This window comes from Saccopteryx leptura, chromosome X, assembly GCF_036850995.1.
Source record: "Saccopteryx leptura isolate mSacLep1 chromosome X, mSacLep1_pri_phased_curated, whole genome shotgun sequence".
Taxonomy (NCBI): domain Eukaryota; kingdom Metazoa; phylum Chordata; class Mammalia; order Chiroptera; family Emballonuridae; genus Saccopteryx; species Saccopteryx leptura.
This window is the reverse complement of record NC_089516.1, coordinates 34854857-34881469: the sequence shown is the minus strand read 5'-3', so window position 1 is coordinate 34881469 and position 26613 is coordinate 34854857. Positions and strand designations below refer to the sequence as shown.

General features: G+C 55.3%; 1 protein-coding gene across 6 annotated transcripts; it reads left to right on the top strand.

The window, feature by feature from the left end:
* The first annotated feature begins 1142 nt into the window (after positions 1-1142).
* On the top strand, positions 1143-26223 carry HCFC1 (host cell factor C1). 6 transcript variants are annotated; one of them, XM_066357420.1, is made up of 27 exons: positions 1144-1972; positions 2239-2648; positions 8461-8609; positions 8855-9015; positions 9588-9796; positions 10688-10772; positions 11291-11397; positions 13155-13334; positions 13461-13820; positions 14061-14221; positions 14967-15164; positions 15526-15750; positions 16274-16378; positions 16573-16792; positions 17046-17188; positions 17336-17474; positions 17682-17902; positions 18495-20028; positions 20325-20488; positions 20956-21532; positions 21938-22261; positions 22457-22575; positions 22656-22793; positions 23176-23361; positions 24010-24313; positions 24924-24987; positions 25206-26223. In XM_066357420.1, the coding sequence occupies exons 2-27, from the start codon at positions 2456-2458 to the stop codon at positions 25243-25245; spliced, it is 6306 nt and encodes a 2101-aa protein (XP_066213517.1). In that variant the 5' UTR covers positions 1144-1972; positions 2239-2455; the 3' UTR covers positions 25246-26223. The 6 variants fall into 6 exon arrangements, with proteins under 6 accessions (XP_066213520.1, XP_066213517.1, XP_066213519.1 ...); XM_066357423.1 differs by having other exon boundaries at positions 1143-2648; positions 22659-22793; XM_066357422.1 differs by having other exon boundaries at positions 1144-2648; positions 20959-21532.
* Positions 26224-26613: the final 390 nt, after the last annotated feature.

The window sequence follows — 26613 nt, the reverse complement described above, 5'->3', positions numbered from 1 at the left end:
GATTTTATTTATTGATTTGAGAAAGGGAGAGAGGGAGGGCCAGAGAAAAAGGTGTGTGTAGGGGTGAAGGAGAGGGAAGTATCAACTCAAAGTAGTTGCTTCACGTATGTGCCTTGACAGGGCAAGCCCAGGGACCTCAGCTTGCCAAATTGAGGCTTTATCCACTGCGCCACCACAGGTCAGGCAATCCGTCATTTTCATTGGTGACAGTCACCTAGCTAACGCTTTGTTCTCCACGCCTACATTTGTAATTACGGTAAAGGCCAAATTTCGGGTAGAGGGCTGGTAAAAATAAAGAGGAGAAAAAGTGAAAAAGTCATCTGTTGTTAGTCCAAGCTCTCAGACATCGGTGAATGACCCCTGCACTACAGCCTGTGTCAGGAAGGGAGCATGACCGTGCAGGGTCCAGGCGGCCTCTTGCAAGATTTGTAACCAATTTGGAACCCAGGGAGGACGTCAGTACCCACCTCTCAAGGTTGTTGTGTGAGAACTCGCAGTATTGGCGCGAAAAGGCACGCAATCACCATCCGGGTATTTTGACTCTCTCGCTTTGCTAGGGGAAATTCAAATCTCGAAAAAGGGCGGACCCGAAAAGCGGTCCTGCGCCTGCGCGCGGGGCGGGGCGCGGTGCTCTGGGAAGCAGGCGGGGCGGGGTGACGCGAGGTGACGCGAGTTGACACAGAGCTCTCCCGCGCCCCCCTTCCCCCCTGCTCAGCTCGAATGCTGCCAGCCTGGCTGCTCGCCCTGCGGCCGGCGGGTCTGGGGGCAGCCCAGCGCGCAGCGGCGCTCTGGCGCGCACCCGGCTTATTTCGTTGGGGCGCGGGCGGTGGTGGCAGCGGCTCCCGGGGGCGGAGCCGACGGGCCTGGGAGCCTGGGAGCCGGCTGCGTCACTGTCTACTCTCACCCCACCCCCGGATCCCCGCGCAGGGTTCTCGAGCCGCCTTTCCCGCGGATGCGCGGTGTACGGAGCCGGGGAACGGACCTTCTCCGGCTCGAGGCGTGACTCTGGTGTCTCCTGTCACCCATCCTCAGCAACCTATGCCTTGTCAACTCTTTAAGCGTGTGTCCCTTCAGCGACCCGGGGAACAGTTCCCAAGGGGGGCGGGGCCAAGCTCGTCTGAGACATTCTCATCCGGGCATTCCCCAGATGCCGCAGCTGCCATCTTTGTTTTGTGCTGAAAGTCGCTATTGACGCCCGTGGACGGCCGGGCGGAGGGAAGTGGCAAGATGGCGGCTCCCAGGGCGGAGGCGTGGAGGAGTGCTGAGAGGGACCCCGGGACTGGGCGCGCGTGCGCCTGACCTGGGCGAACAATAAGCCCAAGTCGAGCGCGCACCGACCCCAGGTCTTCGCCGCGGAGCAGTGCAGAGGGGTTCCTTTAAAAGGCAAAGCTGAGCGAAGGCGGGAGGGGGAGTTGTGACGTCACCATACCCCGCCCCCTCGCCCGACCGACGCCGCCGCCATGTTTAGTTGTTACTTCTTCACACAAGATGGCGGCTCCCAGGGAGGAGGCATGAGCGCCCTGCCGTTACCGCTCTTCATGCCGTACAGTTGCCACTTCGGGGCCTAACTCTGGCTCTTTGCAGCGGCTCTTGTGGGTAGGAGTCATAAGGCGGGAAGCGAGGATCGGACGCTACCTTGTGTTTGGTTTGCAGTGGAAGAACTGACCCAGGAGGGAGAGAATAGGGGAGAAGGGGGAGGTAATCTCAAGATGGCGGCTCCCAGGGCGGCAGGCGCAGCCTGAGCAGCAGAACCGGACTGAGGAAAGAGGTTCGAGACCTCACAAGCAGTACGGCGCAAGCCTCCGAGCAGTCCCCGAGAATTTGAGCTCGTTTCACTGGACTCTGGCGCGCCTCTATTCCTTACGAGTATCGAGGCTGTTTTGGGAGCGGCGCCTGCACTAAGCGCTGGGCGGGGAAGCGGGACGGTCTCAAGATGGCGGCTCCCACAATTGTGGTCTGAGCACCGGCAGAGGTGGGATATCCGCGGCGCTTGTGGCTCCTTTCCACCCGCCCCGGAAGCCGGCCAGTGTAGGAGACTTAAGGGGTGTGGGAACCGGGCCGGGGCTCCGCCATTTCCGGCGGGTGAGGCTACGACTGAGGAAGGGAGGAGAGAGAGGCGGCTCAAGATGGCGGCTCCCAGGGCCTCCGGCTCGAGCTTGTAAGCAGGAGCGCCCAGGCAAGTAGTCAGAACACCGGGACTCGGCGGCCTCCAGCTTTTTGAGCTCAGCCGTTCTACAGTTTTAGGACGTTCTTGAGGAGTCAGGGTGAGAGAGAAGAAGGGGAAGAACCGAAGGGAAGGAGGATAGTTAAGATGGCGGCCTCCATGGAGCCGTCCACCGCTGTGTGAAGAACTGCTTTTCCGTGAGAGCTGCTTTAGACGAAAGGGGTGTGCGGGAGGTGTTGGGGGGCTCCCTTCCCGCTTGGTGACTTTCCCACCGTATCCTTTCCCGGAACTATGGCTTCGGCCGTGTCTCCCGCCAACTCGCCAGCGGTGCTCCTGCAGCCCCGCTGGAAGCGAGTGGTGGGCTGGTCGGGTCCAGTGCCCCGACCTCGTCACGGCCACCGCGCCGTGGCCATCAAGGAGCTCATCGTGGTATTTGGCGGCGGCAACGAGGGGATAGTGGATGAACTACACGTGTACAACACAGGTGAGTGCAAAGCCCGCTTGGTCTTTGGATCTTTTCCTCCTTCCATTCCTCCTCTCCTATCTTCCATCCCTCCCTCCATCACTTCCCTCATCTTTCTGTCTCCTCCCTTCTATCCCCCTCCCCTATCTCCCATTCCTCCCCCTCTCTTCGCTCTGCTGTGCTTTCTCCTCCTCTCCGCGACTCTTTGCTCTGCCCGCTTCTCTGCTCTTCTCCCCATTCTGACTCCTGTGTTTGAGGCTGCTTTCTTTATTGAAGAGGAACCGTCTAGTCCGGCTGGTGCGGGGGCGTCGCCTTCGGTGGTGACTTCAGACATACACCGTTACCCGGGCGGGCGGGCGGATGCGTCCCTTTGGCGCAGGCAGATTCCACCCCCTCCTTCCCTCCCTCCCTCACTCCCTCCTTCCTCCTGCGCCTGCTCAGCTATTCATCGCTAGTGCTCATTCGGGAGAGATGACAACTTCTAGATTACAGATGAGTTCTGTTTCGAGAAAAGAGGGAGAGTCGAGCAAGCCTAATCCTGATTTCTGGGGTTGTGTGCGTGGTGGGTAACCTCTCCTAGATGGTTCAGGAGGCTTGGGGAACCACAGAACAGGCAGCATTGCTGCTTTCCTCTCTCGGCATTCACTTCTGCAATGCTTCTCTTCAAATTACCGGTTTTCTTGATCCTGGGATGTAGGAATGAATTCCAGTGAGGTCGCAGCGAGCTAGGTGGTCCCTTACCTGATTCTCCAATTCCTTAGAGGTTGAAGAGATTGCCTGCCCATGTCCGTGCCTTCCCTAAACCCAAGCCCTGGTTCTTTTCTTGGGAGGAGTAGATTGGATGGCAGACAACACTGGGATGCGCTTCTGCATTTGGGTATCTCTGGCCTGTGGCTGGCTTTCAGCTTTTGCCAAGTGTCCTTGCTAGCTCTCTAGGACTTGGCTGCATCCTCCTGCAGCCCCCTCCCCATGGTGACCACTTGGCCTGGTTTGCACACCTATTGCTTCATTCCAAATAGGTGGTTGAATGGCTGCTGGCCAATAGCACCTCACCTTGCTCATAAGGAAGGGCTAGGTGTTGTCACTGAGAACAGTGGGCCTGTGTGCGTCAGTTCTGTTCTGGGTGAGAACCTGAAGGACTAAGGCATGGGCAGGGAAAAGACCCCCCGCCCCCAGGTCAGACAGTAGTCTTTTAGGAAGCTCCCCTCTGCAGGAGCAGGGAGGTGTGGACTCGTTGGACATTGCCAGGAGCCATTTGCCAGCTCTTTCTCTCTTGCTATCTCGTCTAGCAAACTCCTTTTGCTCTAGATCCATTCTGTTCCAGGGCTCTGGTGGTACTGATACTGGGCCTCCTGCTTTGATGTTGCTGTGGGGTGGAGAGCTGGCAGCCGGAGGGAGAACTTGGTTGGAGTGGCAACGGTCAGAGCTGGGTTCTTGGTTGGATGCTTCTCACCCACCCATCCCCAGGCGGAGTGCAATTTTCCCTGAACCTTCTAGGTTGTTGCCCCCAACCGACCAAGTTGACTTTCAAAGGCTGGTGGGTTGCAGTGACCCTTTGCATTCCAGGTCTCAGCACCTGTTGCCTCCAGGGAGGCCAGGCTGGTTGGTGGAGCTCCGTGCCAGCTCAGACAGCTGCGGTGGCAGCAATTAGCCCAGTAAGGTAAAGCTGAGGGGCAGGGCTGTTTTTAGAGAAGCTGTTGCCCTGAACTGTCAGAACCTTAGCTCCTTGGACCGACTTTATTCTCACAAGGCCTGGAGCAGGCTCCTTGGCAGGGAAATACCATTTTAGAAAGTAGGGCAGGGGCCTAATTAGCATCAGCTCCAAAGTCCACTTCTTCTTGGGTCCTCTGCATATTCGTTAGTTTATTACAATAAACTGGTTGCTTTGGCCTTGATGCATTCCCAGGCTGTAAGAGTATGTTGTGTAGTAGAGGATAACCAGCCCTCCAAAGGGCTGCAGCTCCGATTCCTCCAGGGGAGCACTTTGGAAACTGGCTTAATCAACTCCTTAGGTGATTTCCCAGGAGAGCAACTAACTATCCACCATACTCCCTGTTCTTGAGTGTTTATGCTCCATCAAATATGGTCAAATAATGGGGCAGGGATCTCTCTGGCCTTTCCTGTAGCTACACGGTTCTTGTGTTCTCTGGACAGGTGGAGCTTGGTTAGCCCTCTTTCACCAGTGGTGGTACAACCTGTCATCCTCAGCTGCCTCCACAGCTGCCTTCCTGCTTACCTTTGTGTTCTGTTTTAAATGAGGTTAGAGCATATTGTCCTTAGGCCTCTTCTTGCACTTCTCTTTCTGCAGGATGAGTGCTTCAAGACCCGCTGATCTGGAAGCATTCCCTGTTGCTCAGATAAAAGATTGCAGGGGGTTTGTGCATGCACACTACACTGGTTTGGTTAGCTCAACAGTCTGAGGATGACAAGGGGCTGCAGGGTGGCAAGTGTGTGAGAAAGTGCATGTCCTCCTTCGGCTGCAGTCCCCATAGCAGCTGTGGGACACTTGACTGACTTTTGGGAGGTCTTAGGGTAACTACTCTCCTTGACCTCGGGGAATTTTATTTCAACCTAGCAAAGCAGATTACTCAGAGGAGCTGGTGCTGACGACGGTGGGGTGCGACCTGGTGAGGGGAGGACGTGGCTAGTCGCCAAACCAGTCACCCAAGGCTGTTTGGCCTCTATGGTTCTTTAAGGTCTGCCAACTGTTTCAGCTGGAAAGAGCCTTGGAAAAAATCTAGTAGAACTTCTTGTTCTTGCACATAAGGAAATTGGGGTCCAAGAGGGGAAGTGACAGGTCCAGGGTCACCCTGCCAGCTGGTTGCGGAGTTTGGTGGAAGTACAGACCTCCATGGAGACTGTTAGGCTCTCTCTTCCTTCAGTTAACAGGCAGAGGCCACCACCTTGGAAACACCTCCCTGTTCTCTGTTCCTGTAGCTAATTGGTCACTGAATTGAGCTTGTGTCAATCTATTCCCCCTCCATTCTGGGCCCTCTTTTCTCACATGGCTCCTGCCGTCACTTCCCAATTGGCCCTGTTAGTTTCATTGGGCAGGAAGTCCTGTTCAGCCTTCCAGGCCCGGTTCCAGCGGTCACCTCTTCCGAGGAGGCCCACCCACACACTAATCGCTCCCTGCTCGCTGCAGAGCTCTTTCCGGGCTGCTCTTCCCACGTGGGAGGAGGGCATGGCAGCCTCTACTAGATGGGAGTCAGCACACAAGCTGTCTCCTCTCTGCCTCCCAGCAGCGGGCACTGTGTCTCCCACACAGGAAGTGCCTCAGCGTGACAGTGAACAGAAAGGCAGCTGGTGCAGCTTGACCATGTACTCACTGTGTAGGGATGGGTCTCTAGGTGTGACATATAGAGGTTGATAGGGTGGCAGCAACTCCAGACAGTTGGCACAAAATGGATAGGGGGGGGGGTTTGATAAAACGCAGAAGCTAGGGTTTCAATCTTGTTGAGGAGAGAGAAGATGGAGTCATTTCTGGTCTTTGCACAAAGGGTCCCAGGTGCAGGTGCCTCCATTCCTTAAATCCCCCTCCCAGCTCCGAGCAGTGACAAAACCAGAGCACATCGAGAATGAGAGACTCAGAGATTAAGTTACATAATGCCCTTAGATGAGCTAGAGTTAATGTTATTAAGGGGTGACTATGAGCAGCTGTCATATTTAAGAGACAGTTTTCTGTGCCATCTCAGAGGCAGAACTGGGACTGTGGAGGCAGTTTGCAGCTTCATACCAGAAACTGCACTGCTTGGCAGAATGCTCTTGATGTGGGTGCAGAGGGTCCCTGCCCTGCCTGGAGTGTTCTAGAATGAGACAGGATCTCTTGGGTTACCATAGAATGAGCTGGTTATTGTGAGCTCTTAGGATATCCCAGGTTACTTCTAGTCTGGCAGCTGGGTCCAGTGATCAGTGTGATGGGAAAGCTGTGGGCTGATTCCATTTGCCATGTAGCTTTGTCCCAGCCCTGATTACTGGCCCCATAGCTACATATGGAGCCATGAGGGTGCTTAGATGAGCGAGGTGGGCACCTTGCGATCACTTTAAGTTGGTGACTAGGTTCTTCTCTGTGTCTGCTTTGCTCTGTGACCACAGGTAGGTCACTTCCTCTTCTGGGTTCTTTCTGTCCTATCAATTAAGGGACATCGGCTGAGGAGGTCCAGATTTCTGTCAGCTTTTATCCCACAACTTGGGTGAAAACCCTTTCAGGAACCATTCATGCAGGCAATTTGTCTCGGCATGGGAAACTGCTGGCTTTTCTTGATGTGTGTTTGCACTAAGAATGAGACCAAGGCAGTGAGCTGGAACCTGGGGTCTGGGTATATGCGCATGGCAGGCAGTTCGGCATTGTGCTTCTACTAGGAAAATGGCAGAGGCACAGAGAAGAGAATTTGTGCTAGGCATCCTGAAGTCCCTGTGACTCATCTAAACCACAGGGGTAATGGACAACCTTTTCCAAACCAACCTGTAGAATTGGGTACTGGGGAGTGACAGGAAAGGCTGTAATTGTCTTGGGAGGTAGAGTTGGACTTTTAGATGAAGCGAAGGCTTTCGGGCGAGGTGCATGTTAGGCCTTGGGGGTGATAACATAGGGTTTGGGTTACATAGGACGCATGGAAGCTTTGTCAATGACCAATTGCATACCTGGGTGGGAAGTCAGGCCACAAAGCAGTGAGTGGCTGGGGCCTCTGAAGGCCTTCCCCACAGGACTAACCTAACTCCCAGTCAGTCCCAGGGAGTGCTATGTTTACACCCAAATCCCAATCCCTTTGCTTGCTCATATTGACCACAACTGATTTAGGGGCATAGAGGCAAGCAGAGTTGCATCTGACTCCCAGTTTGAGGTTTTTGGAAAGAGTATAGTATATCTGTTTGGGAACAGTCCTTTAAATAACATAATTAAAGCCCCCCCCCAAAAAAAAAAAAAAAAAAGAGGAGGATGTTTGCCCTGTGACTTTTCCAGGAAGCCCTGGCACCTCCGGTATGAGAGGAGTAGAACATGAGGACTCAGAAGAGAGGGCAGGTCATGCACGTCACAGAAGGCAGGGCCACCAGGCTCACTGCCTGGCTTTTGATTTACCCTCTTCCTGGTGGCCTCCCCAGCTCACCCCCAGCTAGAGGGGATGGGCTTTGGGGAAGCTCTGTGGCTAGAAAAGACTGAGATTGCCATACAGGCTCGCTCACACTACTGCTGTCATCTCTGGCCTTTTGAGATGTTCTGGAGGGGTGTGGGCGTGGCTTGGAGCAAAAAATGATGTGGGCATTGCCTAGGAGACACCAGGAGAGCTTGTTCTTGTATGTCCCCCCCGCAGGCCAGGCTGCCTTGGTTGGCTTCCTTCAGGTGCCCTGCACCTGTAAGGAGGGAGGTCACCAGCCATTACCAGTTGCTCTTTCAGCCACTTAAAAATGCAGCCGTGGGCCCCCAGGAGGAGGAGCACAGGGCCACCGAGAGAGTATTTTGGGTGTCAGAAGTTTCTTTCTGATGACCCACCAAGCAGTAGGGGAAGGAAGTCGGTGGCCACATTCCCAGAAGCTGATAAATTATCTTGGTCACTGACTTCCGGCTTATTAAGGCAAACTTGATGAGAAGAAGGGTGTTCATGGGCTGTTTTGAGGTAGCCTTTGAGGTCAAGGGGTTTGGAAGATGGCTGAGATAGAGTTGGCACTCAGATGCTGAAAGGAGAAAGTCCCATGTTCCTGGAAATAGAGGCATTGTCTCAGCCCCTCCTTTCTGGACCATATTATGTAAGCTGGTGGATTTGGGGAGCAAGAGGAGTAGGGACTCTTTCTAGGAGTTCCCGAGTTCTGATATCTGCTTCTTTTTGTTCACCAGCAACCAACCAGTGGTTCATCCCAGCTGTGAGAGGGGACATCCCCCCTGGATGTGCAGCCTATGGCTTTGTGTGCGATGGGACTCGTCTTCTGGTGTTTGGTGGAATGGTAGAGTATGGGAAATACAGCAATGACCTCTACGAGCTCCAGGTAAACAGCTCCTTGTGTGCTCCTTACCATTGTGGCTGGGGGTGGGGTGGGATGGGGGCAGTGAGACAAGAATGGGTGGTAAAGGGGGCCGTTCAAGGGGCTGTCCAGGCCCTGTGCTGCCCAGGACCATCTCACTCCAGTTAAGCATCTACTTCAGCCTATCTAGCTCCTCCCCACATGACAAGGAGCCTGGGCACAGAAGGCAGGCTCATCTCCAATTCAATCACCGAGTGTTGATTTTGCAGGCAAGTCGGTGGGAATGGAAGAGACTCAAAGCAAAGACACCCAAAAACGGACCCCCTCCATGTCCTCGTCTTGGGCACAGCTTCTCCCTTGTGGGCAACAAATGCTACCTGTTTGGGGGTTTGGCCAACGATAGCGAGGACCCCAAGAACAACATTCCGAGGTGAGGCTGTGTCCTCTTCACGTGGAATCCCACACGCCAGCCAACCCCACCATGCCAGGTTCCTTTCCTTTGTGAAAGGAGGGGTGGCACTTAGGTGCCCTGTGTGGAGTTTTTGGCTCTGAGGTTTCTAACTCCGAGGAGGTGTCGGGAAGAAGGGCCAGGCCAGGAGGTAGAGATCTCCCTGTCCTCGGGCTGGTCCCTATTCCTTAGACCCAGTATAGAGCCGGCGATTTCTGAGTCTTCTGTTGCCTCTAGGGTTAGTGATGGTTATTTTTATTTTCCAAGGCTGGTGGCCGAGGGCCTTTCTAAAGTCTGATGGTAATACCAAGCTGGCGGCCCTTGTCTAACGCCCAGCTTTGTGTGCAAGGCAGCCCTGTCCTGCTCCTCTTGGACTCACACTCAACCTCAGGGCTTTTGGCAGCCCCTCTTTGGGAGCGAGGGTCGAAGAAGAACTTGTTTGTGGGACCATAGCCCCCTTTTCCTCCGAAGGACTCCATGGTTCATCCCTAGGAGTTGGTGAGCCCTCTGGCACACAGAGTTGGGGCTCGCCATAACTGACCTTTCTTTTCCAGGTACCTGAATGACTTATACATCCTGGAATTGCGGCCAGGCTCCGGAGTGGTAGCCTGGGACATCCCCATCACTTACGGCGTCCTGCCTCCACCGCGGGAGTCACATACTGCCGTGGTATACACTGAGAAAGACAGCAAGAAGTCTAAGCTGGTGATTTACGGAGGGATGAGTGGCTGCCGGCTGGGGGACCTCTGGACCCTGGATATTGGTAAGATGTGGGTGCAGCTTCTCCAGTAGCCTCAGATCAAAGCTGGTCTGCTGGACGGGCAGCATGGGGTGGTTGAGGTAGGGCTCACAGAGAGAAGGGAGTGTCTGCTTGGCTCCTTGTTTTGGGGGGGGTGAGGACAGGACCCTGTTTGGGGCTATCATCTGTGCCCCAAGCTTGTGGTGTTGCCTTTAAGGAACAACAAGTTGGTCTGTCCACTTATAGAACAAGGGGAGAGATCAAGGCCTTTTGAAATGGAATTGTCTAGGTTAGGTAGCGTTAGTCCCTGCTCATTCATCATTTGTCATACTGGACCAGGACTAGTACACACCGGTGTGTTGTAGTTAGATTGGATCTCAAGAGCCTGGGAGACCTCTAGGAGCTACTTGGGCTGGTGACAAGGGAGGTGTCAAGAAGTGTGGGGTTTTGACCTGAAGGAAGGCTGAGGAGAGAAGGTGGTGGACAACATTATCTTGGAGGGTAGATTAGATCAGGTGGGTACTCAAAGTTTTTAGTGAGCGAAATTCCCAGCAGCATGATGCTTCCTGACACTCGGTCTGTAGGACAGTGGAGATGGTATGGATGTGAGTGCATTTTGTGGAAAGTAGGACCCACTGTGGCATGTCTTGTGCTCCTTTCTTTTACCCCAACTCCAAAAGCAGCTCTAGCCCATAGCAGATATCTGAAGAGACGCTAATTGCCAGGACGGTAAACACAGCTTGAGAAATGCCAGAACCTGATCCAAGGGCCTCCAGTGAGCTATAGGGAGGCCGAGCATGAAATTCTTGGACTGGGTTAGCACCCACCTTCCAGAGCTTTCTCCAAGGCCAGGAAATGTCCTCCAAGTCAGAAGATATGTGTCTGACCCCTCTCTTCTCTCCACGCTCTGCACAGAGACTCTGACGTGGAATAAGCCCACCCTCAGCGGAGTGGCACCTCTTCCTCGAAGTCTCCACTCAGCCACAACCATAGGAAACAAGTGAGTACGAGCCATTGCTTTTCTCTTTCTAGCCTTCTCCCTGCCTGCCTTCACCTCTGGCCCCGAAGGGCTCTCAGTTTTGTTCCAGCAATTCTGAGGAGGCCGCTTTCTGCCTGGGCTGGCATTCAGCAGCCCCATATTTTCATTACAACCCCAGGAGACCGAGAGAGGACAAACTCAGGGTAGAGGGGCACGGACCATTCTAGATTCCCTACATATAAGCAGCTGGGTGTCTTTGTCACTACCAAGCTCCCAAAGCGAATGTAAGGATAGTGGGGACTGAAATGAGTTTTGAATTAACTAAACAGTGATTCCATGTAGTGGAGGTGACACAGTTCTTCTGAGGGCTGAGCCACCATGTAGAAGAGGGCCACATTGAGAGCTTCATGCGTCCTAGGGGACTCTCCTGGGGAGAGCTAGAGGACCAAGTATATTTAGAGTTCTCTGGATGGAAGAGGTGGCCTCTAGCTTAACACCTTCTCTACAATTGTCTCCTACTCTTCCCTCCCTTGTTCCAGAATGTACGTGTTTGGTGGCTGGGTGCCTCTCGTCATGGATGACGTCAAAGTGGCCACACATGAGAAGGAGTGGAAGTGTACCAACACACTGGCTTGTCTCAACCTGGGTATGCTCCCTCAGGCTTGGAGTCGCTTATGCAGGACTGCAGAAGGCTGTCCCTCGGCCCCAAGAATTGTGTGGGGTGTACAGAGAGCAAAGTTTCTAGGGTCCATGCCTGTAGAATCCATGAGAAGTAGCCACTGGTCAGAGCCCTTGGAAGGACTCTCCATTTGTTGAACAGGCTCTTCTTACCCAAGGTCAGGCATATAGAAGTACAAAAGCCTAAGAGTGCAGCACCTTCCCTGTTTCCCATTCTGCTTCTCAGAGGCAGACACTTCCATAGGTTCTCTTCCACCTTGCAGGTACCATTCTGTATATATAAACATTGCCTGTAGGTTTCTTTTTTTTTTTTTTTTTTTTATTCATTATAGAGAGGGGAGAGAGAGAGAGAGATAGAAGGAGGGAGGAGCAGGAAGCATCAACTCCCATATGTGCCTTGACCAGGCAAGCCCAGGGTTTTGAACCGGCAACCTCAGCGTTTCCAGGTTGACGCTTTATCCACTGTGCCACCACAGGTCAGGCGCCTGTAGGTTTCTTTAGAAACAGAACAGCAGCATGCTCTGTGCAGAGCCACATCTGGCTTCTTTCATTTACTCTGTCTTGGAGACCATCCCATCCCCACATGTCAAGCGGCCTTATTCTTTTCAGTTGCTATCCTGGTGTTGAAACTTGAACAGATACTGCTTCGTGAGTATCATTGCACCGTTCTCACCCATGTGCAAATGTATCTGAAGGGTAAAACTCTCAAGATAGAATTGCTGCAAGAGAGATGTAGCCAAGCCGCCCTGCATGTTGGCTATACCCACATAGACGCCCCTCGCCTGCCAGCACAGCAACTGTCAATCCATTTGTTCTTCAAGCTCCATAAGTGATTAAACTTTCCCCTGAGCCAGCCTCATGTCCCTACTCACTTTGAGCCCCAGCTGCAGCAGGCACTGAAATCAAACTGTCAGGCACCTTATGGGTTAAGTCTGCACCTCTCTTATTTTGAGCACCATACTCCATTTGTCTTAGGTCTGTTGCCTTTTCCATAACTTGCGTTCATTTTTGCCTGTCTCTTTCTATAGGCTTTTGTGTGGTTTGATGTCCAAGAGGTGAAACATTTGGCTGTGCATTTCAAATAACTTTCCTAATTTGTAGTTCATGGTTTATAATTTTGTTACACTCTTTTTGACATACAGAGGTGTTGTTTTGGGGGTTTGTTTTTTTCTAATTTGGTAATCTCTGATGACTTGCTGGTTTGTTTGTTTTTTTCTTCTTTTTTTTTCTTTTTTTTTTGTTTAAGCTGGAAACGAGGAGAGACAGTCAGACAGACTCCCGCATGCGCCCGACCGGGATCCACCCGGCACGCCCACCATGGGGCGACGCTCTGCCCACCAGGGGGCGATGCTCTGCCCATCCTGGGCGTCGCCATGTTGCGACCAGAGCCACTCTAGCGCCTGAGGCAGAGGCCACAGAGCCATCCCCAGCGCCCGGGCCATCTTTGCTCCAATGGAGCCTTGGCTGCGGGAGGGGAAGAGAGAGACAGAGAGGAAAGCGTGGCAGAGGGGTGGAGAAGCAAATGGGCGCTTCTCCTGTGTGCCCTGGCCGGGAATCGAACCCGGGTCCTCCGCATGCTAGGCCGACGCTCTACCGCTGAGCCAACCGGCCAGGGCGGACTTGCTGGTTTTAATTCCCCATTCCTGACAGCAAAAGGCCAAAGAGCCAATAGAGGTTGTGAGTTCCTCTGCCTCCCTGCTGACCTCCACCTCCTGCTCTCCTCAGATACCATGGCCTGGGAGACCATCCTGATGGACACATTGGAGGACAATATTCCCCGGGCTCGAGCTGGCCACTGTGCTGTAGCAATCAACACTCGTCTGTACATTTGGAGTGGGCGTGATGGTTACCGAAAGGCCTGGAACAACCAGGTCTGTTGCAAGGACCTTTGGTACCTGGAAACAGGTAAGGGCAACTGGAGGAGACCGCCTTAGGGCCCACCGCAGTACAGCTGAGCCTGAGGGCATAGCCTTCTGCCCTGATCACCGCTGAAGCCTCTGCTTCCTCCTCACCAGCTGTGCTCTCTTACAGAAAAGCCACCGCCTCCAGCCCGGGTACAACTGGTACGAGCCAACACCAACTCCCTGGAGGTGAGCTGGGGGGCAGTGGCAACCGCCGACAGTTACCTTCTACAGCTCCAGAAGTATGACATTCCTGCCACGGCTGCTACCGCAACCTCCCCCACACCTAATCCAGTCCCGTCTGTGCCTACCAACCCTCCCAAGAGCCCTGCCCCCGCAGCAGCCGCACCTGCTGTGCAGCCGCTGACCCAAGTAGGCATCACGCTCCTGCCTCAGGCTGCTGCCGCTCCCCCGACCACCACCACCATCCAGGTGTTGCCACCAGTGCCTGGAAGCTCGATTTCTGTGCCCGCTGCAGCCAGGACGCAAGGTGAGGGGGGGCGGGGGGTGGAGGGCAGGAGCTGCACTCCGGGACAGGGTGTTCCTGAGGAAGGTTTGTTCTGAGTGCTGGTGGGGGTTTGGGGAGCAGACTCAGTTCCTCCTGTGGAGGCCCACTTGAGGGTATTTGGAAGGGCCAGACATGAAGCACAAGCAGTTTATATGTAAATGCTGAAGGACTCAACAGAGGGGTTAGGGAGCTCTGCTGATGGCCACCCCCTTCTCTTGTCAGGTGTCCCTGCTGTTCTCAAAGTGACTGGTCCTCAGGCTACAACAGGAACCCCGTTGGTCACCATGCGACCTGCCAGCCAGGCTGGGAAAGCCCCTGTCACCGTGACCTCCCTTCCTGCAGGCGTACGAATGGTTGTGCCTTCGCAGAGCGCTCAGGGGACGGTGAGGAGTTGTCATGAGGCTGGGCTGGGTGGGTGGGATTTCCTGTGATTGGTGGCATCCTGACTGGGTTAGAATCCCACCCAGCTTCAGCACCATTCATCCTGGGCCTTTCTTGCCTATAAAACACTGATGAGGCGACCTTTCATTGCCAAGTTAATGAGAATTAACAGGTTAATGCCTCAGATGGACCTGCCACCTGATCCCAAAAGCCTTTTAGATGTGGACTTTCTTCTTTTTTTTTTTTTTAACTTTTATTTACTGACGAGAGAGAGAGAGAGAGAGAGAGAGAGAAACATCAATTTGTTGTTGCTCTTATTTATGTATTCATCGGTTGATTCTTTTATGTGCCCTGACTGGAGATTGAACCCACAACCTTGGCGTATTGGGGTGACGCTCTAATCAACTAAGTTTCCTGGCCAGGGCCTGAACTTTCTTATTCTGAAGCCTGAGGGGAGAATTGAAAGGTTGGTGGGGAATTGGTTGACCCAGGCCCATGAAGAGGGAGCTATTTCTGACTGTGGTCTTTAAAAAAAGATCCAGTGCTCCTGACGAACTCCAGCCTTGGGTTTACTGTGCCTGCTCAGTGGCTTCGTGGTAGGAGTGCAGGTTTGGGGCCAGGAGAGCTGAGGTGCTACTGTGAAGAGTCCTGGGTGGGTAGGACGGCTCCCTGGTGAAATCTGTGGACCAGGGAGGTGGGTAGCCTAGGGCCCGGGGCTCTGGTTCATGCTCCCTGTGCCCACCACAGGTAATCGGCAGCAACCCACAGATGAGTGGGATGGCTGCGTTGGCTGCTGCAGCTGCTGCCACCCAGAAGATCCCTCCTTCCTCAGCACCCACAGTGCTGAGTGTCCCAGCAGGCACCACCATTGTCAAAACCGTGGCTGTGACACCTGGCACTACCACTCTTCCAGCCACTGTGAAGGTGGCCTCCTCACCAGTCATGGTGAGCATCCTTCGGGCCTGGTTCTGAGCTAACAGCCTTGGGGCTTGGGCTTCTGGGAAGTGAGTGTGATCTGACAATGGTCACTTCTCCAGAGCTTCAGACCAACTCACGGAGGCTGTTGGTCTATCATTGGTGCTTGCTGTGGGCTCTGGAATAAGCTTTCACCCTTAGGGATGTGACAGCCTTAGGCTAGTCCTGTGGTTGGTTAGTCAGCCAAACCCAGCTCTTCAGTCTGGGAGGGACGGAAGGGGGGGAGGGGGGAAGGGGAGCCAGAGTTGTAGGCCCGCCACAACAGCCCAGACATAGGCTCAGCCTTTCTCAGTTCCACCCGTCACTGTCTTTCTCCCCACCCCTCTCCCAGGTGAGCAACCCAGCCACACGCATGCTGAAGACTGCAGCCGCCCAGGTGGGGACGTCCGTCTCCTCCGCTGCCAACACATCCACTCGCCCCATCATCACAGTGCACAAGTCTGGGACTGTGACTGTGGCTCAGCAAGCCCAGGTGGTGACTACAGTTGTGGGTGGGGTCACCAAGACCATCACTCTCGTGAAGAGCCCTATTTCTGTCCCAGGAGGCAGTGCTCTGGTGAGTGGTGGATGCCACCCTGCTGCATGTTACAGCTTCCAGGCTATGGCACTATTCTGAGCTCGTGCCAGAAGAGCCTGAGCCCAGGCCATGCTCTTTTTATTTTTTTCCGAAGCTGAAAACGGGGAGGCAGTCAGACAGACTCCCGCATGTGCCCGACTGGGATCCAACCGGCATGCCCACCAGGGGGCGATGCTCTGCCCATCTGGGGCGTCGCTCTGTTGCAACCAGAGCCACTCTAGCGCCTGAGGCAGAGGCCACAGAGCCATCCTCAGCACCCAGGCCAACTTTGCTCCAATGGAGCCTTGGCTGCGGGAGGGGAAGAGAGAGACAGAGAGGAAGGAGAGGGGGAGGGGTGGAGAAGCAGGTGGGCGTTTCTCCTGTGTGCCCTGGCTGGGAATCGAACCCGGGACTCCCGCACGCCAGGCCAACGCTCTACCACTGAGCCAACCGGCCAGGGCCAACCCAGCCATGCTCTTGATTGGTTTCCAGATAACTACCTGCTTCATCCTTTGCTTTTTAGATTTCCAATCTGGGTAAAGTGATGTCAGTGGTCCAGACCAAACCAGTTCAGACGTCGGCAGTCACAGGCCAGGCATCTACGGGCCCAGTGACTCAGATTATCCAGGTAAGCTTGTGGGTCTCAGATTCTGCAACTCAAGCAAGTAGTACTTGCCTCCCTGCTTGGAGAAGATCCCTGGAGCATGTGTTGCACAGAAAGTCCTACTGTTTGGGCTGCAGTGGAGAGTAGTCAGACTAGACTTCCTGTCCTGGCAGTGATGCCAGTCCACCTTACCCTCCTCCGCCTATTTTTCCTTGCAGACCAAAGGGCCCCTGCCAGCCGGAACCATTCTGAAGCTGGTGACATCAGCAGATGGCAAGCCCACCACCATCATCACTACCACACAGGCCAGTGGGGCTGGGAGTAAGCCCACCATCCTGGGCATCAGCAGTGTGTCCCCCAGCACCACCAAGCCTGGCACGACCACCATCATCAAGACCATCCCTATGTCGGCCATCATCACTCAGGCGGGCGCCACAGGTGGGGGTCTTCCCCAGCATAGGGGCAGGAGGCTAGTGCCATGCTCTTGGTCTCTTTTGTTTTTTCCCTCCTCTCTACCCTTTCTTTTTGTTAAAGGTTCATAGGGAGGTGGCAGAGAGAGTGAGGCTTTAATTGGCACTTCGTTTTAAGTGAGAGACATCAGGAGTAATTAGTGGAAGTGGGACATGGGAGCTGGCGCTGCTGGAGCTTCAGAAGCCCAGCCAGAAGCTAAGCTACCCCCTCTCCTGTCTAGGTGTGACCAGCAGTCCTGGCATCAAGTCCCCCATCACCATTATCACCACCAAGGTTATGACTTCGGGAACTGGAGCACCTGCAAAAATCATCACTGCTGTCCCCAAAATTGCCACTGGCCACGGGCAGCAAGGAGTGACTCAGGTGAGGCATCCCTAGCTCTCTCTTAACCCCACTGTTCAGTCCAGGATCCAAGCAGGCCACATGTGTCCTGAGGGTCCCGGGAGTGGGGAACATAGTGTCCAGCCAACCTGTGAGTGATACTGGGGGTGGTTTCCTGTGGTGTTCCAGGTGGTGCTAAAGGGGGCCCCTGGACAGCCGGGCACCATCCTTCGCACTGTGCCCATGGGGGGCGTCCGCCTGGTCACCCCCGTCACTGTCTCTGCCGTCAAGCCAGCAGTCACCACATTGGTTGTGAAGGGCACCACAGGTGTGTAGCTGCTTCGCATATTCTTTCTGGGTCCACCTCCCGTAGAAGGGTTGGAGGAGGATGCAGGTGCTCTCTCTGGAGCCTTCTGTTCCTGTTGGGGACACTCTAGAGTTCCCAGTGCTCCCAGCCCCGTCCAGGGAGAAAAACTCCAGGAGTGGAAATACCACCAACAGGGCTCATCTCGATCCTGCCTCTTCCTGCCTTTAGGTGTCACAACCCTAGGCACAATGACAGGCACCGTTTCCACCAGCCTTGCCGGAGCTGGGGGCCACAGTACCAGTGCCTCCCTGGCCACACCCATCACCACCTTGGGCACCATTGCCACCCTCTCAAGCCAGGTGATCAACCCCACTGCCATCACTGTGTCAGCTGCTCAGACCACGTTGACAGCGGCCGGTGGGCTCACCACCCCCACCATCACCATGCAGGTAGGGGAGCTGGGGTGCGCGAGAGCCGTGGTTTCGTCACGGAGGGCTGTGGGGAAGCACGGGAGCCCCAGCCTGTGGTGTCCGGTCTCCTGTCTCTGCTACTGTGTGCATTAGGTCCTCCTCCTTCCTCCTGCATGTAGCGCCCACGGGATGTATTCTTTGTTGAGAATCATAATTTTTAATCGTTAAGATGTAATTTAGTCATGATATTTAAATACTAGGTTCTTCTATCTAGTAATATTAGAGACAATGGAACCATTTATCTTCATGTGCATGTAGCAGTTTTCTTCTCTTTATATATTTTAAGCTGAATTTCTAGAATTGGTGAAGTGTCTGATACTGGCCTTTACGTGGTGCAGGGTCAGTGCGGTTCCTTTCTAACCAGGGCAGGCCCTTTCCAGCCTCAGTAGCCCCTGCAGCAAAATGGTGCCTCTTCCTTGATTCCTAAGCAAGTCAGTGTCTTGGGATCAGAGGGTGACCAAGAGCTGAGTCCATGGTCCCAGCTGGCATGAGTGACACTGTAGGACATTGGGAGGGACAGATGGGAAGTTGTGGTTGTAGCACTAACTCTTCCTGTTGGGCATCTTTTCAGCCTGTCTCCCAGCCTACCCAGGTGACTCTAATCACAGCACCCAGTGGGGTCGAGGCCCAGCCTGTGCATGACCTTCCTGTGTCCATTCTGGCCTCACCTACTACAGAACAGCCCACCGCCACCGTCACCATTGCTGACTCTGGCCAGGGTGATGTGCAGCCTGGCACCGTGACACTGGTGTGCTCCAATCCACCCTGCGAGACCCACGAGACGGGCACCACCAACACGGCCACCACCACTGTTGTGGCTAACCTTGGAGGGCACTCGCAGCAGCCAGCTCAAGTGCAGTTTGTCTGTGACAGGCAGGAAGCATCTGCTTCTCTTGTGACCTCGACAGTGGGGCAGCAGAATGGCAGTGTCGTGCGTGTCTGCTCTAACCCACCGTGTGAAACCCACGAGACAGGCACCACCAACACAGCCACAACTGCCACCTGCAACATGGTTGGGCAGCTCGGCTGCTCCAACCCGCCATGCGAGACCCACGAGACGGGCACCACCAGCACCGCCACCACTGCCATGTCGAGCATTGGTGCTGGCCAGCAACGAGACAGCTGGCACACCTGTGTGGCCGCTGCCACCCCTGCTGCGGTCCGGGTCAGTGTGGCTGCTGGGGCACTGGAGGGAGCCCAATGTTCTATCAAGTCTTCATGCCAAACTCACCAGACCAGTGCAACCAGCACCACCATGACTGTGATGGCCAGCGGGGCTCTGTGCTCAGACAGCCCGCTGCTTGGGCCAAGTCTGGCACTGGAGGCTGAAGGCCACAGCACTGCATTTGTGCAGGTGGCCTCTCCGAGCAACCAAGTCAGGCCCAGCGGCCCCAGCAACAAGAACAGCCCTGTAGCTGCCGACTTGGGTCAGTTGGTGTCCATGGGGCACCAGCTGGAGGCACATCACACCCACACAACCAACACCCCCACCACAGCCCGCTCCACCGTGGGTGCTGGGGAGCCCAGTGAGGTGCGGGAGATCCCCACACCTGCATGTGAGAGCTCACCTAGTGCCGCTGTGACTGTGACGGCCCTGGAGGCACTGCTGTGCCCCTCGGCCACCGCGACCCAAGTCTGCTCCAACCCACCCTGCGAGACCCACGAGACGGGCACCACCAACACGGCCACTACCTCAAATGCAAGCAACGCCCAGCGGGTCTGCTCCAACCCGCCCTGTGAGACCCACGAGACGGGTACCACCCATACACCTACCACCGCCACCTCCGGTGGGGGCGCAGGCCAGCCTGAGGGAGGGCAGCAGCCCCCTGCTAGCCGCCCCTGTGAGACGCACCAGACCACTTCCACCGGCACCACCATGTCAGTCAGCGTGGGTGCCCTGCTCCCTGACACCGCCCCCTCCCTCAGGACCCTGGAGTCCGGGTTGGAGGGAGCAGCGCCGTCCGCCACCGCTCCCCAGGCCAGCGCTTCATTGCTGGCTCCTTTCCCAACACAGAGGGTGTGCTCCAATCCCCCCTGTGAGACGCATGAGACTGGTACCACGCACACGGCCACCACGGTCACCTCCAACATGAGCTCAAACCAAGGTGAGTAACAGTGGCCAGCCTTGTGTTCGTGGTCTCCTGAAGCCCAAGGCTCTAAGAGTGAGGGGACTTGTGGCTAAAAGCCAGCTGGTGGCTGGCTAGATACAGCCAGAGCCCAACAGATTTCGTGGGGCTCAATTTACCTGAGGTGGGGGGGTTCCTCCTGGCAACTGTGTCTTCTAGTGGCAAAACTGGGTAGAGTCCCTGGGGCTCCTGTCAACCAGCCTTACCCCTAGACCTCTACTGGCTAAGTGCCTGTCACCCCACTCTGCCTGTCCCCCCCCCCCCCACACACACAGATCCCCCACCAGCTGCCAGTGACCAGGCAGAGGTGGAGAGCACCCAGAGCGACAGTGTGAACATCACCAGCTCCAATGCCGTCACAACAACTGTGTCCTCCACGCTGGCGCGGGCTGTGACTACCGTGACACAGTCTACACCAGTCCCCGGCCCCTCTGTGCCGGTAAGAGTCCTGGAAGGGTTTTCTTTTACCTCCCTGCTGCTCAGTGCACCTTTAGCCTGTGCTGTTTAGAGTTGAACACTGGATGTCACTCTTGTACCAGGCACGGTGTTGCTCCTGGTCCCTTTTTCAGATTATGAAAGGGTAACCTCCTGGCATGACAGGACAAGAGTCAGGAATCCCCCAGTCCCATGGCTTGCTGTTTTCCTGTAGCCTATACAAGTGACAAGGAGGCCTCCGAGTGCTCCTTTTTGACCAGACTGGGATGTTTCTCTGAGGATGGTTTAGCCGGACGCAAAAGTCTCTTCCTTTTGTCACACGTGTGCTACTTGGTGACCTGCTTGCCCTCCCTACGTAACAGGGTTGTGCTGGCCCGTTGAGAATGGGAATCCAGGCCTGCAAGGAAAGATGAAGGCTGCCTGGTTCTGGTCTCCCTCTCCCCTCTGACAGGGGCTTCTTTCCCTTTCTAGAAGATCTCATCAGTGACTGAGACTACCCCAGGGGCTCTGACCACCGAAGTCCCCATCCCGGCCACGATAACGGTGACCATAGCCAACACAGAAACTTCTGACATGCCCTTCTCTGCTGTTGACATCCTGCAGCCCCCAGAGGAACTCCAGGCCTCCCCCGGGCCTCGCCAGCAGCTGCCGCCACAGCAACTTCTGCAGCCCGCCTCCACACCCCTGATTGGGGAGTCCACCGAGGTCCTGTCAGCCTCGCAGCCCTCTGAGCTCCAGGCCGCTGTGGATCTAAGCAGTACAGCGGACCCGTCTTCAGGCCAGGAGCCTGCCAACTCAGCCATGGTGGCCACTGTGGTGGTCCAGCCACCTCCGCCCACACAGTCTGAAGTAGAGCAGTTGTCACTTCCCCAAGAGCTGATGGCTGAGGCCCAGGCAGGCACTACCACCCTCATGGTAACAGGGCTCACCCCCGAGGAGCTGGCAGTGACTGCTGCTGCTGAAGCGGCTGCCCAGGCCGCAGCCACCGAAGAAGCCCAGGCTCTGGCCATTCAGGCTGTGCTCCAGGCTGCGCAGCAGGCCGTCATGGGTAGGTGCTGAGAGCGGGAGCTCATCACACCTCAGGAGGTCAAGACCAGATGAATGCCCTGGAGGGAAGACAGGTCCCTCAGGAGCATTAAGGACATGGGTCTGGAGCCTCCCTGTTGACAGGCAACCAAGAGAAGGAGGCCTGCTTCCTGCTAGGGTGGCACAAGTCAGACTTGATGGGGAGGATGGGCATGGCTGCTGGCGTGCGTGGAGACGCAGGGCCACTGATTGGGGGAAGGCAGGGCAGAGGTAAGCCAGGAAACAAGGTTGGCAGGACAGGCTTTCCGGGCCTATGTCCCTTGGAACTAAGTGCTGGGGGTGTCTTGGGGGATGACACTGGGAAGCCAGGGGTGGGTTGTCACCTGCCTTACATCCCTCTTGAGTAGTATTTTTCTCCGCTCTGGAGCAGGCACTGGGGAGCCCATGGACACATCTGAGGCGGCAGGAGCTGTGACCCAGGCGGAGCTGGGCCACCTGTCAGCCGAGGGCCAGGAGGGCCAGGCCACCACCATCCCCATTGTGCTGACACAGCAGGAACTGGCTGCCCTGGTGCAGCAGCAGCAACAGCTGCAGGAGGCACAGGCCCAGCAGCAGCACCACCACCTCCCCACTGAGGCCCTGGCCCCTGCTGACAGCCTCAATGACCCGACCATCGAGAGCAACTGCCTCAGCGAGCTGGCCGGGGCTGTCCCCAGCACTGTGGCTCTGCTGCCGTCCACAGCCACCGAGAGTAAGCACGCCTGCTGTCCATGCCTTCTATAGCACTGTCCCCAGGGGAACTCAGTTGACTGGGGATAGTTTTTTGGGGGGGTTATCTGGGCCTCTCCGTGCATAGATAGGGTATATGGCCTGGCCCAAGGGAGGGGTTCCCTTGCAGAAGTCAAGTCTCTGGGGTCTTTCCCATTGATGTCTTCTTTCCTTTCAGGCCTGGCTCCTTCCAACACATTTGTGGCCCCCCAACCAGTTGTGGGATCGAGCCCTGCTAAGCTGCAGGCTGCCACTACCCTGACTGAGGTGGCCAATGGCATTGAGTCCCTTGGCGTGGTGAGTCTGCTGTGATGGGGCTTCGGGGGGGACTACCTCTGGCTGCAAGGGCTGAGGGCCTGACGTCTTCTGTCTTCCAGAAGCCAGATCTACCACCACCGCCCAGCAAAGCCCCCGTGAAGAAAGAGAATCAGTGGTTTGATGTGGGAGTTATTAAGGGCACTAATGTAATGGTGACACACTATTTCCTGCCATCAGATGACGCTGTTCCATCTGATGTAAGTGTTCCTGGAACTTGATGCCCTCAGGTGGGTGGATCCTGGCCATAGGCAGGTGCAGGGGCTTGAGGAGACTTCTAAAGCTCCCCAGGGGTGCCCCCCCTGTCTTGGGACCAGCCCGAGGACAGCTAGGTGCCGTTTTCCCCTTTCTCTCCCTGCTCTGCTCCCCTTGAAGCAGCAAAGAGGCCCAGTTTCAGTCCTTGCATCATATCCTCCATTGTTGTGAAGGGGGTGCCATTGCTGCCCTCTTTCCCTTCCCCACATGGATCTGCGCGGTCCCCAGGTTAGAAAAATGGTTCTCCTTGCCCCAGAACTACCCTCCTGACGTGGCGTTTATGTCACTTTCTTCTCTCCCTCTTCCTATTCTGGCTTTTTTCTGCAGGATGACTCGGGCATTGTTCCCGACTATAACCAGCTGAAGAAGCACGAACTGCAGCCTGGCACCGCCTATAAGTTTCGTGTTGCTGGGATCAACGCCTGTGGCCGGGGGCCCTTCAGCGAGATCTCAGCCTTTAAGACATGTCTGCCTGGTTTCCCAGGGGCCCCCTGTGCCATTAAAATCAGCAAAGTGAGTCTTGTCACAGTGTAGCCCTAGGTCTCTGCCTGGTCCACTGCCCACCTGGAGCAGAGCAGGTCTTGGTCAAGTGCATACAGTGCTGGGCCAGGTGGGGTGACTCAGGATGGGCCCAAGATGTGAACAATCCAGCCAGGTTTGGAGTGACGTTTCTGCTCTTGGCATTGTCACCAATTGCTGGGGTGACAAGGGCAAGTTCATTCTTGTCCCCTGGCCTCATTTTCCCTCTCTGTAACATGCCAGCTAATGTTTAATAAGTGTCCACTACGTGTCATATTCAACATTTTTTAATCTAACTCTTAAAAACATTCTGAGGAGGTTTGGGACCTGTTAGCTTCATTTTCCCAATGAGAAAACAGGCATGAAGAGGCCAACAAATTATTAGGTGTCACATTGGAAGGCTATATTTTGAGTCCTCATTCATTTTATCTTGCCACCGCATGAAACTGCCCTCCAGGTGGAGGCAGGTGAGGCCCTCCCTCAGGAGCTCCTCTGTGGCTTAGGTCTGTCGTATTAGGAGTCACGGTGAAGTGTAAGGGGTCAGTTCTGGAAATTGTAGAGCAAGCGGTCTAGCACAGGCAGGGTGGGGTAGTCACAAAAGCCAAAGACTGCCTAGCTTGACCTCTGCCACCTTGGTTCTAGAGCCCAGATGGTGCTCACCTCACCTGGGAGCCGCCCTCTGTGACCTCTGGCAAGATTGTTGAATACTCAGTGTACCTGGCTATCCAGAGCTCACAGGCCAGCAGCGGTGAGGCCAAGAGCTCGACCCCAGCCCAGCTGGCCTTCATGCGCGTGTACTGTGGGCCCAGCCCCTCCTGCCTCGTGCAGTCCTCCAGCCTCTCCAATGCCCACATTGACTATACCACCAAGCCCGCCATCATCTTCCGCATTGCCGCCCGCAATGAGAAGGGCTACGGCCCAGCCACCCAAGTGAGGTGGCTGCAGGGTGAGTGTCATTCACAGGGCTCCTTGGCAGCCTTTGGGGAGGGGTGGGTTAGGGAATGGAGGCCCTTGGCAAGTATCAGGTGGGCAGGGTGGTCCAGCTCCAAGCTGGACTTTGACACTTGACAGTGTGGAGGAAGGTGATGGCCTAGGGTGCTATGGAGGTGTTTTATGGGGGATACTTGGCCTCATCTGGGGATTCAAGGAAAGCTTCCCAGGAGTGTGAGGTAAGATGGGGTAGAGGGGGCTAGAAGAGCCTGGAGTAGGAGGCACAGGTGAGGCTGGAGCCCAGTGGTGCAGGGTGTGGAGTGTAGGCCCCAGCCTTCCCTGTCGTGTTATGAGCCAGTCAGTTCCCACAGGGCTGACCAGGAAGGACATTGAGGACCTCTAACCTGAGTCTGGGCCCACCTTGGGTGGCATACAGGTGGCCAGGACCATGGGGAGCATACCCACAGGAAGGGCCGTCACATCCAGCAGACATGCTGATCATGCCACAGGGCCAAGAGGTTGGGGGTGGAGGTGGTGGGTGCAGGTACTTTCCTGGCCTGAAGACCGCTGTGGCTAAACTTATCCAACCCACCTTGTGTTGCTCACTGCCCCCCTTTTTTTCTCAGAGACCAGTAAAGACAGCCCTGGCACCAAGCCGGCCAACAAGCGGCCCATGTCCTCTCCAGAAATGTAAGCAGGAAGCCCCTTTTGGAGCCTTCTGAGACTGAGAGTGGGTGGCTCCTGGGAGGAAGAAACAGTGGAGATAGTAGGGGGCTTCACTTAAATGATTTAGGGGGCTTAACTGGGTGTGACTTCCCACTGGGTACCAGCTAGAAACCTACAAGTCCTGCAGTGTTGTCAGGAGCCACACTAACACGTCCTCTTTCCTTTTCCTTTCATCTTCCCAGGAAAACCGCTCCAAAGAAATCTAAGGCAGATGGTCAGTGAGAGGCAGCTGGCTTGCATCTGGATCCCTCTCCCGACCCCTCTGCTTCAGGAACACCACCTACTAGGCCCCGACCCGCCCATCCCAGCTCCCACCTGGAGCTCACACTTCACCCTCCCAAGCTACTGGCCACCATCCATTTTCTTTTCTTTGTCTTTAAAATATCAAGAAAGCACATTTTACCATTGCTGTTGGGAGGAAGCAGATCTGGAAAAGCAGTGAGCCAAGTGAGAGCAACATCCGTCCCGTCCCCCCGCCCCCGCACTTGCCTTCCACTGGTGGGCTGTGTGAGCCCCCCGAGTCCAGAAACAGAAACTTAGAGCAAAGAGGCAAAAGCAGTGGAGGCATGCACCTCCATGTCCTGCGAACCTCTTGCTGTTCATCACCCTTGGCTGGCGGGGACAAGCAGAGGTGGGAGGACGTGAAAGCCGCCAGGGAAAAGCAACCCTCAGTCCCTCCAGCCTCTGCTCCAGGAAGCAGGAGGCTTTGTGGGGCACCCTGTGATGGGTATGTGATTCTATTTTATTTTGTACCCTTTGCATTTCCTCCCACCTAACAGCCCACCCCTCGAGTCATCCAACCCATCTCTGCCCGTGATCCCGCGGGAAACTTATACATTTTCTCAGAGGCCTTCTTATCTACCCCACCCCTTCTCCCCTTCCCTCTTCTTTCCCATTTAAAACGAGAGAAGAAAGAGAGAGGGAGAGGAGGGGCCCCATGGTTGCCTGAGCAGTGTTCTGTGAAAACCTGATTCCCAATGGGGTGGACAGAAGCCCCCTCCCCACCAGCCTGGCTTTGGCCCCCTGGGTCGGGGCTAGGGGCCACATCACCAACTGCTGCATTTGTTGTATTTTTTTAAGTTGAAATTGAAGTTAACATTTTTATTGTAATTTTAGCCTTAGCGTGTGGGGTTTTGTCCCTTTTTTTGTTGTTAGCTGTGTACAGAATGTGTATCTTTTTTTTTTTTTTTTTTTAACTTTTCTCTCCTTGGCTAAGCCTTGGTGGGGATCTTTCTAGAGGAAAAGCCAAGGTAGAAGAGGCATGGAATTTCCTCAGTAGACCTGGTGTTTTCTGCCCAGCTCAGTTTTCTCTTGCTGATCCCTGCCCTCTGCCCCTTTGCCTGCCTCCAAGCCTCTGGGACAAAGGAGGGGTGAGTTGTCAAACTTCACTCCTCATGGGCAAGTGCTCCACATCACACCACAGGATTGAACATCTGCAGGAGCCGAGTCCCATTTCTGAGGAGTACAGCCCAGAGGCGGAGGCTGAAGACCCTCCCGGTCCTGAGTTCGCAGCACTCTTCCCCGCCCCGCCCCCCCCCCCAAGGCCCCCTCCTTGGCATAGCTGGTTTAAGAGTTCGGTACCCTCAGTTG